Here is a 19,763-nt window from a genome sequence, read left to right as displayed (position 1 = left end):
TTAAAAATTTGTCTCAACACCATAAAACTCGGGTATCATCATTTACTTAGGTAATACTTAGGTCCAAACACTAGGTACTTCTCAGTAGATTAAATGTCGTTGGTAAAACAGGAATGGCTTTGAGAATTAATATATTAATGGAAGCACGCTATACTATACTGCCACTCCCTTAAAAAGGATTTTGATCTATCATTGGGCTCCAAATACAGCAAGACCTGTTAAACAGAATCTTATTTTTAGGACAAATAGGTCAAAGAGAAACATAGTTTATTATTTATTTTCTTGTAGTGAACGGCTCAGTGTTTTGAAGACTAATATTTTCTTTACCTAAATTATTAGTGGCCTTAAGTATCACTTTAAAGATTATTTATTTATTTGGGAGAGAGAGCATATGAGAGAGAGAGAGAGAGAGAGAGAGAGAACGAGCGCATGAGCAGAGCGAGAAGCAGACTCACCCCTGAGCAGGAAGCTGATCCCGGATTATGACCCCAGCTGAAGACAGACACTCAACCAACTGAGCTACCCAGGTTCCCCGTAAATAAATATGGACACGCAAAAAGGAAAATGCATAGTACATAGGACTTACTACTAAATTCAATGGTGAACCAAGGAGGTAAGGGCAATTTCAAAAGTGGAATTCCATTCCCAACTGGAATACAGATGAGTCAGCATTATTTTGATACTTCTGTTAGGAAGAAGAATCATTTATGAGATAAAACTGTGCTTGATTGATAAAAAGATGAGGTTATAAGTTTTGTAAAGTATTAACAGAGCCTGGGTCCTTACTCTGACCCCATATCTGTAAATTTTAAATACACTTCAGTTTGAAGATGTGAAATAGTAACTCCAAAGCAAGCAGAAAACAAGCTCATAAAAGTAAGAACAACTAGAAAATTCATGATTTTTTTATTAAAGTTAATAAAAGTTAATCATTTAAGACTTTATATCAACATATAAGATTTTTTGTATCTTTAAGTATATTTTAAATCATTTATAACCATCAGTGTTGCTAGGAAAGGCAGAAATTCTTAGAGCAGTTAATGGGCCTTCACAATAAGAATGTAAATAAAATCATGGCTTGTTAATTTTCCACAGACACCTTTGGAACAGTTATTAAGTGGGGTTTCATTTCGTCTCTGCACACAGAGCACAAATCACATTAGTGCAAGCAAATCCTTTTGTAATATACAGGAAATGTAAACAAGTCATATTTTCCAGGAATGATTAAATTCCTGATCTTTCCTCTTGAAAACATGACTCAACAACATGTAGAACAGAATGCTTCACTTCTCTGGGAGAAAAGCAAAGACCACAAACTTTTTTTTTTTTTTGAATAGCCTTTTGCTTGGATTTTAGCTCTTCCGTAAGACAGCCCCTGCCATGGCAACTTTCAGTTCTCCTCCGAACAATAAGCACCATCAAAATTCGTATTATTGGTCCCAAGTTATGACCCTGACTAGGTTGGCATTTTGTCTAACGCCATGAAGTCTTGATATGATGAACTGACAGCCCCTTCATCCTCCAATTTTTTTTCTCCGGAATCCCTTCATGTGCACTTCATCCTCAAAAGAATTCCAACAAGCTACCAAGGCATGACCTTCTCTCCTTTCCTGAAACTTTAGCTGAGGGTGGGAAGCACATGGTGCTTGCTTAAGTGCTTCTCCTTTGAATCCTCTGAATAAGTGGTAAGAAAGAACCTGCTCTTTAAGCTGACAAACTTTTGTGCAAGAAAGCCAGAACTATTCCTTTAGCCATCACAGTAGATGGGTTCTGCTGTCTTTTCTCTGAGAGACAGTTGAATTATCTGTGTAAGCTGTTATAACCTCAGGCATGACTCTTTTTCAGCACACTAATCAGCTCAGATCATTCCAGATATTTTAATGTTCCTATGGCTTCAATTTTGTTTTGTTTTCTTTAATAGAACCACAGTTTAAGAGCAAATTCTTGTATTTCCATCTTCAAACAAAAGAAAATTCACATCTGACCCTGTTGTTAATTCTAAATCTGCAAGTGGTCTTTTTCAAGGTTTTAAAAGTATTTAATTACTCTTTTTTTTTTTTATGGAAAGAAATGGATTATTTTACCTAACCAGGTTATGTTCTATAATCTTTTTAATGTAGTGATTTCTAACTGTCAGATGTCGGCCTCTGGAGGTAAAAGAGGACTTACTGATTCTGTGGCTTCCTTTTTTCTTTCAGGTCTGCGCCACATAACCATTCTGAAGCTTTTAGGGGTTGGAGAGGAAGTTGGGGGAGTGTTAGAACTATTCCCAATTAATGGTAAAGTGCTATTATTTTAAAATAGTATGAACTACTGGTTAAGTTCAATTAAATTATATTAAACTGCATGCAAGCAGTGGGTGTTACCTGTAAGATGAACACAGTTCACTCAGTCCACCCCACCTTGTGTGTGTGTGTGTGTGTATGTAAACAAGCAGGAAATAAAGTACAATCACTAATACTGTTTTTGATATAAAATCATTCATAAGTGACAGTAAAAATACCCATTTCCTTAAGTAGAATACTGCTTTTTGTCTGCATAGGACTTTATAATTTACATAGATAATTTTGATCTATACCATTTCATTTAATTCCCAGAATAATTTTATGAAGCACATGGGTCATATCTTACTGATTCCCTTTCAATACATGAGGATAAATGCTGAAAAGCTCAGAGAAGCTGAAAGAAAATGAGTAGTGACTCAAGTTTTCAGAAAGCAAACAGTCCTTCCTTCCAAGATCAAGATGTTCACAAGAGATAATGTGCATAAACTCGCTGGCACAGAAAGTGTCAGCACCTTCCCCCTTCCTCTTCTTCTTTTTGCTGACCATAATAGTTTAAATACATTTATCCACATCTTCATAATTGGTATTTCACTCCTTGACAGTGAAATAAGCTTTTTGTTATAATAAAAAGTATCAAAAGGAAAGCCATATTTGCAAAGAAGTAACTAAGCTAATTGGAACTAAACTTAGAAATATAAACAATATAATCTTTGTTTGTGACAAACTTGAAACAAGTTGATCTTGCCAGAACTGAATTAAAGGACTGGTTTTATATTTCATAACATTCCCTATAGAAGAAACATCCTGTCACCTAACATTTGACGCTAATAATGTTGCAGAACATGTGGGATGTTTAATTTGTAGTGGAAAAACTCAGCAACCTTCTTTAATTGGATTTTGAACCAAAGGGAACAGACTCATGGGTCCTCCTCTCTCTATTCTCAGAGTGACTTGTTCTCATTTTGATGTTTGCTTGAGGGCTGACTCTTCAATCCACTAACAACAGCTTTTCTAACCCTTTCTAGGGAGTTCTGTTGTGGAGCGAGAAGACATACCAGCCCATTTGGTGAAAGATATCCGGAACTATTTTCAAGTGAGCCCAGAGTACTTCTCCATGCTTCTAGTTGGAAAAGATGGAAATGTCAAATCCTGGTATCCTTCCCCAATGTGGTCCATGGTGATTGTGTATGACTTAATTGATTCAATGCAACTCCGGAGACAGGAAATGGCCATTCAGCAATCACTGGGGATGCGCTGCCCAGAAGACGAGTACGCAGGCTACGGTTACCATAGCTACCATCAAGGATACCAGGATGGTTACCAGGATGACTACCGTCATCATGAGAGTTACCACCATGGATACCCTTACTGAACAGAAATACGTAACCTTAGCCCCAGCCAGTTTCCCCTGCAGCTGTTAAAGCCACAAGTGGCCAGCTACGTAAAGAAGTTTTTCCACACTGCCTACATTCCTTGCCTTTTTCTTTCCGTGTTCTTCCAAAATTAAATAAATAGCAAACTTTTGCCTATTCGTGAGTTGTTATTGAAGCCTTAAGTCATAAAGATATTTAAAAGAATTGTTCATTTCTCTTATTGGAGGGGATCTGGTGCTGAATGGATATTTTCTTCTTCTTACATGATAGACATTATTTGGAATACAAAATTCTATGGAAAAATATTAATACCTCTCATTTAGTTTTTAAAAGTATTCATTGGTAAGTAAAACCATGATTGTTAAAGAAAATTAAAGATCACAGCACAGATGTTTTCAGGAAATGTCTGAACACATGTAACAGAGGAAACAGCTTCTTAACACTTTTGGAAATGTCAATCTAAAAATGAGTGAGATGCCTCTGCTTTATATTGTGAGTTTCTTTCATAAAGCCTGATACCATGGGAGTCTAATGATATTGGCCACCAAAGCCAGGAAAAGCACCAAACCCAGCTTTGCTATCATAGCCATTTCCTGCCCTGTTTTTCTTATCTTATTGTCTTTTCAGAGATAGATCAGAAGGCCAGGAAGAGGAAGACCTAAGTCTGGCACTGCAGCCAGAGGTGATACTTCCAAGAGTTTTAGCAGGTGCCATGGAATTCCTGCCAGGGAAAACCTTAAACCCCTCACACTTGACCCCTCTGTACTTACTTGTTAATGGACCTATTACCATATTGGCATCTTATATAAGACAATTACAAAGAAGGAGATTACATCCAAGGGTTCTTTTTGTTTTCTGAGGTAAGTGTTACTAAGTTATAAGGGACAGAAGTGTAGCTAGAGGGCAAAATACAATCTTTATCTTTGTAAAAGAGCATTTATTTTTTAGATATGGCAATTCAAACTAAATATGCTCCCTCCTTCCCTTTCTCTTTCCCTTCCTTCTTTCCTACTTTTCTTTTTTTCAACAAATAAATACCAAGTAATGTTACCAACTAATATCTGTGAACTTGCCCTGAGGTAGTCGGATTCCCAGGCATGTAGCATCCTAGGTGCTAGCCTCTATCTATAATGAGGATGTTTATTTTTTTGTCTCTCTTACTGATAACTAATTCTCCAAATCATCTTGGTATTGGTCATTAACTCTAAGGAGCATAGATATTAATAACTGCGTTTAAGCCACCTTTGAATATTAGCTATTAATTTATCTGTGCCTATTTGCACAATCCATCTTATATTATCTGGACTTTGTTATACATAATTATATGGTAAAAGTGGAATTTGTAGCTCAGTAAACTTGAGAAATCACTTGTTTTGCCCTTTATTCTCCATGAAGACCATTCATTCTTACCTGATTAGGGAGCTGAAGTCCATATAGTTCAAGTGACTTTAAAACTTAGTTCTCCTATGTAAATTATGCTTCCACTCCCCTCCCCTCCCATGGTGAATGAAGAGCTTTCTTCCTCTCTCTTTTTAAATTTTTATTTATTCATTTATGATAGTCACACAGAGAGAGAGAGAGGCAGAGACATAGGCAGAGGAAGAAGCAGGCTCCATGCACCGGGAGCCCGATGTGGGATTCGATCTCGGGTCTCCAGGATCGCGCCTTGGGCCAAAGGCAGGCGCTAAACCGCTGCGCCACCCAGGGATCCCCCTCTCTCTTTTTAGAACAGTCTACACCAGCTGCTCAAAGTGTGCAGGTAGGAGGACCAGGATGATGTACTTGCTCTTAAATATTTGCCAAGGTGATGCTTAGCTTAAAATTGCCAATAAAAAATGGATTTATTTACCATTGCTTCTGAAATTATATAGGGACAATTTTTAAGTACGAGGTCTAAATAGTCTCAATTTCAGGAAATACAATAATGAAGGAGTTTCATCTCCCAAGGAAACCAAATGGATAATCATAGACAATTTACTTACAGAATAATATTAGCAAAGTTCTAGTTTCGGCAACCAAAGAAAGACAATACTTTTTCATAATCTGAGATTACTTTTCACTGGCACTGAAATAGCAATGTGTCTGAACTCTCTTTCCTTTCATGGCCAAGAAGCCATGAATCATCATTTGGGTGCTGTAGAATAAGCCATAGCTCAGCAAAGGGACTGAGACACAGGCAGAGGAAAACACTGTTGGGAAGTGTCCTCGATTTCTCTAATCTGGAAAAGCACAAAGTACATTTCAGTAAATGGGAGGATAAGAGAGTTAGATCACCTGAATCTCTGTCTTCTGGGAGTACAGATCAGATCATTTGAAATCTGGGTATTGTTTTGTTTGTTTGTTTTTTAATGAAAGTGTTTCCTTCCAAACAGCAGCAACAAAGAAGATAAAGTTTTTGAGAATTATTATGGAATTACACTATTTAGATTAAAAAGTACCCAGTAGAGTGAGAGAAATCTGGAAGACTCTGAGGAGGACAAAGTTGCTGATTGTCACAATTCACTATCGTGAATTTCCAGGAATTGTTTGTTGCTGGAGAAATCGCAGGGCTCTGAGGTGAACATTCGGCAGAGAGATCCTTCCCCAGATACAGAGGCAGGCAGTCCACACACAGTGGAATCAGTAGAATCCAGCTGGTCTCATTTTCTGGAGTATAGTTAACATTGAAGTTCACATACCTTCTCAACTTGTAGATCCTTGGTGATAAAAAAACAACTCAAGACCAGGGTGAATGATGGCTTTACGGCCCCTAATTGATGATCTCAGTATTCAATAACATAAGGAAATTCCAGAAAAAGAAAAACCTCTTGAAAAGAATCTCTGTTTTTCTGCCACTACTAACTCCCCTTTCCCTGTAGGATTGCTTTCCTTTCCTCCATTCTCCTTGGCTGCTCTGTACTCAATGGTTTGGGGTGTGCAGATAGTGGGGTGTGGTTGATGAGTACTCTTAACTTCATGACAAAATGAAGCACAGTTAAATGCTAACTATTTCTCTTCAGTTCTCTCATAGTTGGTGCAAATCTCCCAATGCCAAACTTTTCTTAGTTTTGGACATGTTATTAAGAACCAAGTTTAGGGCAGTGAGAGGCACAGGGCCAGCTGTCACAGAAGTCAGGAATGTCATAAAATGGCCACCAGACTTGGGAAAATGGTTGGTCCTCACTCTGCCACAGACTGATCTGTGTGACCTGAGGCAAGTCACTTTACTTTTGGGACTCAGTTCCTGATGTACAAAATGAGAGAGTAGTAATAAATATCTAAGTTATCATCTAACTCCATGGTGTTTATGAATCTTTCTTGGCCTTTAGGAGCAGGATCCTAAACTCAGAGGTTTCCTATGGCAGAGCTAATGTTAAATTCTTAGAGAACCCAAACTTCATAGTTCAGATTCTACTTTTAGATGTTTATGGGAATAGGGCAATATATTGAATAACTTCTTTCCAGCATGGTGCATTGGGGCAGCTGGACCCAACAGGTTCATCACCTCTAAACACAGGAAACCTCATCATCTCCATACAGCCAGAATGGAACTTCCAAGGACATTCAAGCTGTCAAGGACTGAGCATCCTGAACATTGATGGAGTCCCTCCAACAAGGCATATGCTTGTTCTCTGACACAATTTCCTAATGTGGCAACCACATGCATCACCTCTCTGATATCCCGAAGTTGAACAAACTGGGCTATCCTTGAACAGACTGCAGAGACCTTAAATATTAGGACTTTCCTTCTAGAAAGCAAAAGAGTGATCTTCATTCCTCCAATCTATCGGTTAATACATGTGGCAAAGATGTTGGGTGAAGGGATGGGATGATTTTAAGTAGCTAAAACTGACCCTGGGCAAAATTTTCTTTGGCTTTCCACCTCCTCCATAAGAATCTTTTTCCTCTCGCTTGGCCCTTTTCCAGGCCACTTTCCCATGATCCATTCCAGCTCAGGCTACAACCGGTAGGCTATAGGTGCCACCCTTTCTAAGAAATCTAAAAGTGCAAAAGGAAATCCTTGAAGCAGAGAGGTAGGGAACAAACCACTTCTGGAAGACTGCCAATCTTTGGAAGCAAGGCTTGCTTCCCTTCCCAAAATGTTAGAGAAAGAATAAATTCCTCCTGTAGACTTCACCATCATTCCATTTGTCTCCTTCAGTCCTCTTTTCTATCTTTAGCTTATTTCCTTGTGATAAACACTCCTTAGAGAGACAAAGTAGGGCAGGGTAGGCAGAGGCCCTCAAATTTGGCAAGTCCTGATCCATAATAGCTGTATGCAAAGAACCATCTGGTCATTCTGGTTCTTAATCCAAGACACTAGCTTGTAGATTAGACTCAAATTATATGATCATTCAAACATTAATTGTATTTATACTATTTCCTGGGTAGTCTGCTAGAAAACACAAGTATAAAACAGAAAAAAAAAAATTCCCTGCACAGAAGCTCGCAGACCAGTAGAGAACAGTCATACACTCAGTTATTTATAAAATGCTGCGTATGGATAATCAATATTGGGTCCTCATGGTGGGTGGGAAGGTTAAGGGCACAGAGGGGAACAAGAAAGATGAGTGGTGATAATCCTTCAGTCTTTTGGAATCTAGAATTATAAACTGTTCTTCCTGCCAAGCTCCACATGATGTGAGCAAGTGCCTCATATTGTCTCCATTGTCACCATGATCCTGTCTTTGGATACTCACAATGCAAGCACCATTTCTTCTGGGAACTTCCCTCTCCCAGATTTAAGAAGTTGTCTACATATCCACGGGAATATGGTGGCATTGATTCATTTGTAAACACCCTTTCCCTGAAATAAACCAAAATGAACAAAAATTAGTGAGTATATAGAAGAAAACTTCATCAACATTGAAACTAGGGGTGATCCCTGGGTGGCTCAGCGGTTTGGCACCTGCCTTCAGCCCAGGGTGTGATCCTGGAGTCCCGGGATTGAGTCCCACATCAGGTTCCCTGAATGGAGTCTGCTTCTTGCTCTGCCTATCCCTCTGTATGTTTCTCATGAATAAATAAAAGTCTTAAAAAAAAAAAAAAAAAAAGATTGAAACTAGGGAATGGCTTTAATCCTACAGCATAAACTTTGAGTAAACTATCTCCAACTTGGGGACACTTGGCAGGAGGAAAGATAAGTAATACATTTGTAGTCCATTGCCCATATAAGGGTCAGCTTAGAGGTCAAAGATAGTGACATGGCTGTGTCCTTATGTTCCCCCTTCTGACTCACCTAGCTTTCTAATTGGAGGAAGGAGGTTTGGAGGTGGGGGTGTCTATATGAAGGACAGAATTGGTTTACAGCTAGGCTTGGAAATGCTTTATCTTTATCTCTGGGGAGATAAAGATGTCTTATTTTTGACTCTTGGCCAAGATTACAGCAGTGGGATTTATGAAGTGCTGTTTAAAGTCTGGAATTACTCTGGTGATCCCTAGGGTCAGTTTCTTCAATGATGGTTTCCAAATGGCCTAGAGATTAAATAAACCCAGTTGATTACATAGCCAGCAAGGCATAAAAATCCTGGAAAATTCTGCTTTGAGCTCTCCCAGAGTCAAGATTCCCCACACAGATCTTTCAGGCAAGAGACAATGGAGACGGTGTGGTCTGTATGAACAGAGGAGAACCCTGTAGAGCTTAGTCATGAGCTCTCTCTCTCTCGGACCTCCAATGTCTATGTTCCCCCTTTCTTGCTGCACTGTATCCATTGCCTCTAAATAAAAGTGAGTGTACTCTGTGGAGTCTGATGAGTTCTTTCAAATATAAGAACTTGGGATATCTTTGCAGGGTGGTGTGTGTATGTATATATATATATGTATGTGTGTGTTCATATATGTATTTATGTATTTGTATACATATATGTGTGTATATATATAATTTGCAAAGTATAAAATACATTTTATATAGCATATTAGATGTATATAATGTATTAAATATAATATATAAAATATTATGATATAGAAATATTCAATATAAAAAATCTAGCAGTAAATTTTACATCAGTAGAGAAAGTTCACGTGCTACTTTCAAAGCACTTTCCTTAACCTGACTTCTTACCAAAGCAGGGCGCTCCATCTAAAACAGAGGAATAAACTAAAACTCAAGTGACACCCCCTCCTCACAGATGGGAGACAGTATTCCCCATCTTTATGGGGCTGGCCCTCAAAGCAGAAGTTTCAATCAGTATAGAAAAAAGCATCATCTGCAAAGTTTCCTCATTGCAACTTCTATGGTCCCTGCTTCCCAGTATCCAGGTAAAGAGCCACTAGGTTAAGGAGATTCTACTTATACCATTTTGTGGTGCATATTTGGCCCCCTTGGAGTATTAAACTTTGTTTAAAGATGAGTACACAGAAACCTTAAAGAAAAGACCCATATAATAGCCAATCACTGTTCTTCTAGGCTTAAAAGACAGCTCCCCCCCCCCAAACAAAACAGCTCATATATAAAAGGAAAAAAGATACACATACACACATCAATACACAACAAAATAGCAGGGAAACATTTAACGTCTTGTAAAACTAAATGGTAAAAAAGAGATTTCTGATAGTAAAAAAGGGTGACCAAGAAATATTTTCCAGACAAGCCGTTATTTATGTTCAGTGACTACAGACAGTAATAAAAAGAAATGTAAAACCTGCTTGAGCAATGCGACTAGAAAAAGTGCTGTTAGTAAATAATTGCTAGATGCTTAAAAAAAAAAAAAAGAAAAAACAAACCCAAATCTCAGGGAGTGTATTAGCCAAAAGCCCTTGCAGAAGAGAAAAAATCTATTTCACGGCAGCTTCCAGTTGAGAGATAAATTAGCATTAAGAAGTTATGAATGAGGAAATTATGTTATGAACAAATTAAGTTTAATTAGCTGTGATAATTAGAATTAGTATTAATTCTTGAAAGAAAAGGTATATAACAAGGAACAAAAACTGAATGAACTTCCAAATTTCACCATGTCTATGGCAGCATTAATTCCGAAAGGTATCAATCACTATTTTATGTCCTCACTAAGAAAGGACACTCTCAATTAAACATATTTTTTGTGACTTAGAATTTTTACTTTATATTTCTTTAAAGAACTCTTAAAGACATACCTACCATTTTCTGGTTACACAAAAAGGGAAACTGGAAGTTAAATAAATTAATTAAGCTATTTCTAAAACACCTTTCCATTTTGAGCCAAAAATCTTTTGAATAACATTCTGGCGCAGAGCTGCAGATGTCTGAGGTTTCCAGAGTTCTCTGTGCCCTTGAGAGAACTGATCATGATGTAGCATTTCTTAAGTTTCTCTGTCTCCAGGGTTTTTAAAAACTTTCAAGCTATTGACACTCAATTTGTAAAATGTAATGCTGGTATGTTCCTGATCTTACTGGGAGGTCTCATTGCAAGATTTTCAGGCAACAACAGGACTCTTATGCTCTCCTCAAATGGTTTGGGTTTTTTGAGGGGGGCAGGGAGGAGGGTGCAGAGGAAGAGAGAGAATCTTAAATGGGCTCCACACCCAGCACAGACCCTACATGGGGCTCGCTCTCACAACCCTGAGAGTATGATCTGAGCTGAAATCAAGAGTTGATGCTTAACCAACTGAGGCACCCTGGCACCCCTCTCCTCAAATGGTTTTTAAGTGGTTTGTTGACTGAAACGTTGTCCAGTCACACCAAATGCCTGTATGTGCAAGCAAAGACAACTTCATTATTACACCACAAAGCAGCAGTCATTTTAACCTGCCATTGCTAAAGGTATTCCAGTTTCAGAAATGGTAATGTGAAAACATAGGAGTCTTAGAGAAGACAAGATGCAGTATAGCAAACCTGGATAAAATCCTCAAGCTTATTAGAAGAAAACTGAGAGTTGGGAGGAAATATCCTAAGTTCCTCATCTCAGTGAAAGGAGTTGATGACTATATTTTAATTTTTCAAATTGCTAAGTTTATAAATAAGGTTCTAAATTTGCTTTTTTAAATGTAAAAGTAATTACTAGTGATGAAATGGATTAGAAAGAGAAGTAGAATAAATGTCAAATACTACAAGAAACTCTCAGACTGGCTCAAAATAACAAACCAATACCAACTTTCTCAAAAAAAGTTATTGTGTACTGAAGGACCAGCCAAACTACACTTAGTAATTCAATAAAAACATGCAAACAACCATAGAAAGAATACAGATCTCATTTTCTAACTAAATGTATGAAACCAGAAATTAACGAAAGTATGAATAGAAACCTCAACCCCACAATTCTTGACTCAAAACAGACTAGTTTGAAAATAATAATACCATATTTTAAGGTCTGTGGGGGTTGGCCTAATATGCATTTATGCCAGGAAATGTTTCTACTAGTTATAAAAATGCTCATTAACAAACAAGAAAGGAAATAAATGTATTTCAAGTACATAAGATGGAAAAAGAACATAAAACAAATCTTAGAAAAATGGAACACAAACTTCAATAAAATAAAGATTATAAACTGCTTGTTAACTTATTTTAAGAAAATACAGAAGCCATTCACACACAAAATTAAGAATATAGAACTATAGTTACAGAAAATTAAAAGAATTATGAGACTGATTCAAAAATTCCTATGCAAATAAATTTGAAAATCTGGATGATCTTTTAGCAAAATATAAGTGACAAAGTAGACCCAGAAGAGGACAAAGGATAAATAGAAAATGTTGGGGGGGTGGGGGGTGAGTACTCAAAAAATGCCAAGCTGAGGCAATTCTATTGGTGAGTTCTTTCAAAACTTTAGGGAACACATAAAGCTGACGTTTTAAAAATCTTTCCAGGGCACCGAGGCCAATGGGAGTTGGCAGCTTGACCCACACCACATCCGTATGGGATTGTCAGGGACATGGGTTGATAAATCCCGGCAGGATTAAATGCATTACTGGCAATGTCAGCAGGTTTTTATCTTGGCAGAGACAGGATGGTGCTTGAAGCAAGTAAAATAGCAAAAGAGGGCAAATGTTCTGCAGGTTAAAGGGCTTTATTGTGATTTTATTCGAGCAAAACAACCCCTTCTCATTAAACTCATATTTGAATTGGAAGTTTATTGCTTTATAGCTACGTTCCTATTTTAATTTGCAAATTTGTTTTGGTTTTCATATAAACTATGAGCAAAAAAGTTTATACTTCATATTATGTTTGTATGAATTTATATAACAGCAAAGGAGAAAAAGGTCAAAGTTGAGATCTGTGAGAAAAAAAATTTTCTCTTAAAAGAGGAATATACATTACTCAATTTCAGAAAGTCAGCTCTAAGTGTCAGAGAAGGAGAACCACTGTCTTTCCTTTGAGTTTGGCTTTCTCTGCCTCTTCACATTGGAGTGGCAAGAGTTGGTGGGGAAAATCAAGATTTACATATAAGGGAGAAGAGCCAAGGAGGAACCTGGGCTGTCTTGGGTCAAGCCTGTTAGGTCTGTTCAGAAAATTGAAGGGATTCCCTGCAGCTCCAGTCTAATCCAACTCATATGCAATGGGATTTCCACATGGGGATTGAGGCAAGCCTTAAGAGTTGTAAACAAAATAATCTGGCCCTGAGTCTCCTCTGCATGTGGACTCTATGCAGCAGGACACAGCTGGCCAAGGATCTGGGATCCTGGGTCTAGGCCGTCTTTCCCTCTACAAGCAGCATCCACATCCTGCTTCCCCTCAGGATTAGGCACATTGCTGGACCTAAGTTTGGTCCTGGGGCCAGTGAAAGAGCTGGAAGCAGGTCACTGCAGGCCATACCCGTGGCCCAATCAAAGGCTATTTGGAAGCTGTGAAGCAAACAGATTTAGCACATCAGTTATAGAAGTTTTAGATGCTTAACAGAGCATCTAAAAATAAGAAGGGCCTTCAGAAATCACTTAGGCCAACTTCTATACCAATGAAGGAATCTCTTCTAAAACATCCTGATGGTACAGTCTCTCCCTGAAAACTTTAGTAATTGAGAATTCACTACTACTCTCTACCACTCTGCAGGAGGACCTTTTCTACTGTTGAAAAGAATCATTTGTCAGGAGGGTCTCACTTGTAAGGAAAGAGTAACCATCACCCTAAAATTTTCACTACACTTTGGTTCTTTGGAGTAGAAAAAACTACTTTTTCCACATGACAATTGTTCTTCTCCCCAGGTTATACACTGTCTCCAAGAGCACCTGAGGTGATAAACTATGGTTTCAGGACCTCTGACCTTCCAGTTAGTTATTCTCCTTTTTAAAGCACCAGTGCCCGCAAAGTATTGCAGCACACCCACATCAGAACTTTACATTTTACTTCTTTTTATCCTATTAAGTGGTCAATTAACACAAGTAAACCTGTAATTACAGATAAAGTCATTGTAAATAAGAAAATCAAGCTCCACGAAGTAGTAAAATCCATTTTATGTAATGTATTTAGTGTAGGCAATACCTTTGCCAATAATACTGTAATTTTTTCTGTTCCATAAGATAGATTATTTTAGGGATCCCTGGGTGGCGCAGCGGTTTGGTGCCTGCCTTTGGCCCAGGGCGCGATCTTGGATACCTGGGATCGAATCCCACGTCGGGCTCCCGGTTCATGGAGCCTGCTTCTCCCTCTGCCTATGTCTCTGCCTCTCTCTCTCTCTCTCTCTCTGTGTGACTATCATAAATAAATAAAAATTAAAAAAAAAAGATAGATTATTTTACATTTTTCCTAAAAGTGAGGTCTTTCTATACCTGATTTTCTTTCCTTTAATGTGAATTGCCATATTAATGTAATCTCCCTCTTTCACAACATGGAGGGCTATACGTATGATAAGGTGAACAGTTTCTCTATTCTCAGAAGTCAAGATCTACTGAAAAATAAAATTTCAAAAGTTGCTTGGATTTCTTGCTTTGCTCCATTTTTTTTAAATGAAAATGAAAAAGAACTCTGCGTCCCATCTCACATGACAGTGATAACTCAAGATAAAGGTTTAATAATTATTTTATTTATATATTTCCACCAACTTTTGCCTGTCATATTATTCCAGGTATCACAGATGGATTATTTACAGTATTATCACATGCTCATCTGCATGAAAATCAGGGAAAAGAAAAGATATACAGAGTACATGAAGATGACATCTTATAGTTCACATTTACAGTGTAGTGCTTTGTAAACATACAGGTTATAAACTAGGCCTGTCCTATCATAATCCAGCTGCATGACCTTGGGTAAGTCACTTCTGTTTTCTCACTTTTAAATTATCTATCACCTGACTTCTCTACCTCATACTTAATTGGCAGCATGCAAAAATACCTAAAAAAATATCATGCATTGAAGCGTCAATATAATTACTGTACTTTGTTATGTTTCCTCATTTTAGAGTAAGAGTACCCATATTTCAATGAAAGGCATTTGTTTGCAAAGGGATCCTTTTAAGAGAACTCTTAGGCATTAATCTTACTGACAGTCTTAAGCCAATGCCTCAATTCTTAGTAACAGGGTATGATAGTGAGATACACAACAATCTTAAGTTCTAGTTAATAACTAATACAATGAAATGACTCAATAGATCCCTAAAATACTCCAAAAGTAATGAGGTAAAACCCAGGAGAAAAAAAGTCCATCGTGGCTTACTTAAATGATTTAAATCCAAGTGAGAATCGTGGTAATTGGGAACCAACTTTTACCTAAATTGAAGCTTATTTGTGCAGAAAAACATCAAAAGATAATCAGTGAAAATCATATTCTCTATGAATTTCTGAAAATTAAAATTCTAACACTTTTGTTTCTGAAAAATTGCTTCTTTGTCAAAACATCTGGCACAGACTACACTGCCCTCAAATCAATGTTGTAGCCAGATGGTAAAGTCCTTCGGTCAAATTTTTTAGAAAGAGTCACATTGCTTTTTAACTGTAAAGTGAGTATCTCCAGGGTTTCAAAATTCAAGGTACAACCTGGAGGATATTTATAATGATATGTAAGGGAAGACTTTAGCATGCAGAATGGAACTACATAATTATGAATATCTGGCAAACCGATCGCTATTTGTGTATTTATAGGGTAGAGTCAACATGATTATTATGAGTTTTTGGAACCCTGGAGGAGAAGGGAAATAATGTGGGAAGTGTCTTGTCGACTTACCAAGTACCATTAATGCAGTCTCCAGACTATTACTCCCATCAGTTCCTTAGAACATTTTAGCCTTTGCGGACTCTAAGCCTTGGATGGAACTATTCAGGGAGTGGTTAGATATATGCAAACAGTTATTATGCTTGAGAAATGTTCTTGTTTATCAAAGTGAAAAGATAAACATCACACATGCTGAAAATGTGAAAATAAGGGTTTCTGAGAGTTGTCAATCATTTCGGTACCAATTAAAAAGTATCTTCATCTGATTCAATGTCACTTTTCGGTTTGGTAAGTCTCTCCAGTTCTTCTCCATCCTAAAAGAAAGATGAAATCAGTAATTACAACAAACCTAGAAATGTGTAATTTTTAATGATTACTAAGGAGAAACACTGACAAATTTATTTCACTAAACTACAACTATAATCTAGTCAAATGAAATTAAATAACTACTCATGTTCTTAGAAAGTGAATTTTAGACACATAATGAGATTACAAAAAAATCGATATACATCTCAGTACTTGAATTCCAAAGTTAACAGGAATGCAGTAAGGAGCACCCTCTGCTGTTCTTGAAGGGAAATAACTAGTGGTTTGAGAAAGTATAAACTAGGTCATTACCTAAATCTGTATATATATTTTTTTACCTGAAAAGTAGGGCAAGCAGTGTTATCAGACCACTGGAAAAGAATACAGGACTTTTGAAATTATACTCTGGCCAAGATCAGGGTATTTGGGACTCACCCTTTTAATAATTTTTTCATCTTAAGAATCTGCTGTATCACCACTTCAGAGACATCACTGATGGAAAGCTCTACTACGAATAGGCAAGAGATTTTCCCAAAGAGAAATGTTCATTTTGCTAAGTACTTAATATTTTGTGTGTTCATGAAAATTGTAAATTTAAAGCTAGTTAGAGGGACACCTGGGTGGCTCAGCAGTTGAGTGCCTGCCTTCGGCCCAGGTCGTGATCCTGGAGTCCCAGGATCTAGTCCCGCAATCGGGCTCCCTGCAAGGAGCCTGCTTCTCCCTCTGCCTGTGTCTCTGCCTTTCTCTGTGTCTCTCATGAATAAATAAATAAAATCTTTAAGAAAAAGAAAAGAATTATAAGGAACTTGCAAAATAATACTTATCCAGGGTCACTGCATAAGTATTTTTCTAGGAAATATTTTTCTCTTACTCATGAAGACCCTTTTCAAAAATCACCTTCTTAATGAGGTAAGACCTAGCCTTCTGGCACACTGGGGTTTTAACTCAGGGAAAATCAAGGAGCCAGGCCTTCCATTTATATTTAACAAGACTTACTAATATCAAAGATCAACTTTTCTTATGAATGAGGTATATTTTCCTGATGATGGTGGAGTGGAAAGAGTAATGCACTAGGGATCAGACCTCATGGGTTTAGTATCTTTTTACATCCTTTCTATAACCCATGTAGTCTGAGTCTGTTTATTTATTTACCAAACCAGAAAGACTGGCCAGGGTAACCTGTGGGACATCTCCCAGCTCTGTGGCTTTATAATATTCTAAGATACAACTAACACAGAAGGTCCTTGAGACTGTGATTTATATTTTTTCTCCACCCCTAACAGCATTATCACAAGCCCTTGAACATGTAAAGCCCAGTGAATGTTAGTTGAATAATTTTTAAAAGTCACAGAAATCCAATGCATCCTTTGATAAAATAAGCACTGACTGATTTCTCTCCTTGTGTAACCATGTGTCGAATTTAGGAAGAATAGGCAAAAGGCAGCATCCTCCCAAACTTACCCCAGAGGAGCGCTCCCAAAGACTGCCACCTAGATCTCGGACTCTTTCTTGCCTAGGTGCATATTCCAGACCTTGAGGCTTGCTGGCTTTGTAAATAAATATGGAGAGAAGAACTGAGGGAGCTTCTAAGAAAAATTCTAGGGAGGGCCTGAAGTCAAAGACCAGCACAGACACTGTTGTGATGATGACAGTGGTGACCTGGGCCATCAAGACATGGAACATGTTATCCAGGAACTTCAGGATAAAAGCCACGGAGAGGCCCTGGAATGCAGTCACAAAAATAAGAGCAACTGAAAACACATTGTGGCCATAGAAAACCCCGCAGTTCTTAATCTGATTACGGTTACTGCCCTGAAGGCCCAGCGTCAGTCCATTAAAAAGGATGCCAAAGAAATAGAGTTTGCTGTTCTGTATGAAGATGCTTTCGGTGAGCTGGTTCCCTTCCTTCAGTATCTTTTCATTATAGATGTTGGCCATTGAAGAAATAAAACACTGGACGATGATCAGCACATGGCCCAAGCCGAGACGGATGTGGCTAAAAACCATGGCTGTGGCGTTCCACTTAGCTTCAGGAAAAGTCCATGCCTTTTCCGTGCAGTTGTCTTTTCTGGGACACTCACTTCTGAAAAGAAGGCAGGAATTGGATGGGCTGAAGAAGGCATCGTGATGAAATCCATGCCCTGCCAGGTTATGCTGGGACGTTTCGGTCCCAGCAGTGAGAGCCACAATGGACAGGAACAGAATCAGGAGGGAAGCCCATTGTATCCAACTTAGATGCCTCCTGTTCAAAGAGGAAGAACAAGATTTTACTACTGTTTCCCTCCCTCCCTTTGCCCTGTCGACTTTCTACTGAAAACTCAGACACTTGAAGTACTTGGTTGAATAAACTAGACTGTTTTTGCTCCCCTTCCTGATTCAAGTTCAAAGGAAACCTGTTGGTGTCTCTGCTTCTTAAGCTTGGTATTTTTTTATTTACCCCTGTAATAATTGCCCTTTAATGCCATTCAGTCATTTCACCTCATTGTAAGTTTCCTTTTAACTTTAGATTTAACTAAGTCTCCTTTTTGCCTCCAGAGCTGATCTTAGATCTTTGTGACAGTAACTTTTTGTCTTGCTATGAGGTAAGTTATGGCAGAGATTCTCAATCCGATTTCCACGAACATGAATTTGGAGCTTTAGAAATTGGCGAATCCTTGCAGTGAGTGCCAATTCTTCTATACAGGTGATTTCCCAGCCCCACCCCCATCAATCCCATAGACTCTTCAAAGCTCTGTCAAATTTCAAAGGTGTTTGTGACCCAAAAACTATTTAAGGAGGGAGGCTGCTCTTAGATCCATGGCCTAATCATAAAGCATTTTATAGCAAACTACTGGTTGGGATAGCACGGAAAAGAATATTTTTAGTGTTTCAGTTTACAAAGTCTTAACAATGCTTTATCTCTTTACTTATTTTGCCTAAACACAAACCACAAACTTGTGTGATATAGAAGACAAACATATTGTCAATCTGTTCTGTGGATTCATTCAGTTCAAAAGACATTTAAATAAGCAACTACTATGTGCCAGGTTACTATGTGCCCGGGGAGATAAGACTTGATCTCCATCCTCAAGGAATTTACACTTTAATAGGGGAAAAGCCATGAAACTAAATAATGCAAACATAATATGTGACAAGTGATACATAGAACCATTAGGTCACAATAAGGAAGGAACCCTTGAGTCCATAAATGGAGTCGGGTATTGTTTCAAAGAAAAAAAAATGACCCTTGAAGTGAAACATAAAAAATAAACTGGAATCTGCCATGTGAAAAGGTAGTTGGTGATATATCCAGCCAGAGGGAAGTCTATACAAAGACAACAAATGTACAATGTTGACTAAGGATAGCGGAGTAGCTGACACAGGTTGGGGTAGATAGGGGGAACAAATCTTCAAGTTTAAAGATGAATTAGTCAGATGAAGAGGGAACACACACAGAGAGAACATAAGTAAAGGAAGAAGTGTAAAGCACCAGGTAAGAAATGGAAGTTTTAAGACTTTTGGAGCATCTACTGGATACCTTCTATGGGTTGGGCAATTTCTGTTCTAAGGAAGAAAACAGTGCTCTGAGAGGTTAACAGACTTCCCTTTCTTAAGGTCATGTATTTATGAAAAAGCAAGGAGGGAATCTGAACCATGGTGTGCATGTCTTCTTTTTGGACCAATGCACCTCTAAGGCATAATGTTTAAGGAGAATGAGTTCCCAAGGAGCATATATACAGGAAGAGGTATCTGATATCACTAATGCTTTCACAGAGCGTCATG

The 19,763-nt window shown here is 38.0% G+C and overlaps 2 protein-coding genes across 9 annotated transcripts in view; one reads left to right on the top strand and one right to left on the bottom strand.

The window, feature by feature from the left end:
- The window catches only part of CCDC80 (coiled-coil domain containing 80), a 36,332-nt gene extending 32,518 nt beyond the window's left edge, over positions 1-3,814 (top strand). The window contains exons 7-8 of the mRNA XM_049105129.1: positions 2,199-2,279; positions 3,311-3,814. Of these exons, the coding sequence (XP_048961086.1) occupies positions 2,199-2,279; positions 3,311-3,657 (428 nt within the window). The 3' untranslated portion in view covers positions 3,658-3,814. The remainder of the gene's footprint in view (positions 1-2,198; positions 2,280-3,310) is intronic.
- SLC35A5 (solute carrier family 35 member A5) overlaps positions 1-19,763 on the bottom strand; it is a 35,581-nt gene that overhangs the window by 405 nt on the left and 15,413 nt on the right. For 4 of the 8 annotated variants that reach the window (XM_025477726.3, XM_025477748.3, XM_035710029.2 and 1 more), the window contains 2 exons: positions 17,463-18,243; positions 14,547-16,009 (listed from right to left, as the gene is read on the bottom strand). In XM_025477726.3, coding sequence (XP_025333511.1) covers positions 15,941-16,009; positions 17,463-18,243 — 850 coding nt within the window. In that variant the 3' untranslated portion in view covers positions 14,547-15,940. Of the gene's footprint in view, positions 1-5,185; positions 6,355-8,100; positions 8,445-14,141; positions 14,238-14,546; positions 16,010-17,462; positions 18,244-19,763 lie in introns of those variants that run through there. The other 4 variants (XR_003147586.3, XR_003147587.3, XR_003147584.3 and 1 more) reach the window with 4 other exon arrangements.

This window comes from Canis lupus, chromosome 33, assembly GCF_003254725.2.
Source record: "Canis lupus dingo isolate Sandy chromosome 33, ASM325472v2, whole genome shotgun sequence".
Taxonomy (NCBI): domain Eukaryota; kingdom Metazoa; phylum Chordata; class Mammalia; order Carnivora; family Canidae; genus Canis; species Canis lupus.
Note: the sequence above shows the minus strand (reverse complement) of the source record. Positions and strands in the feature narration are given on the sequence as shown.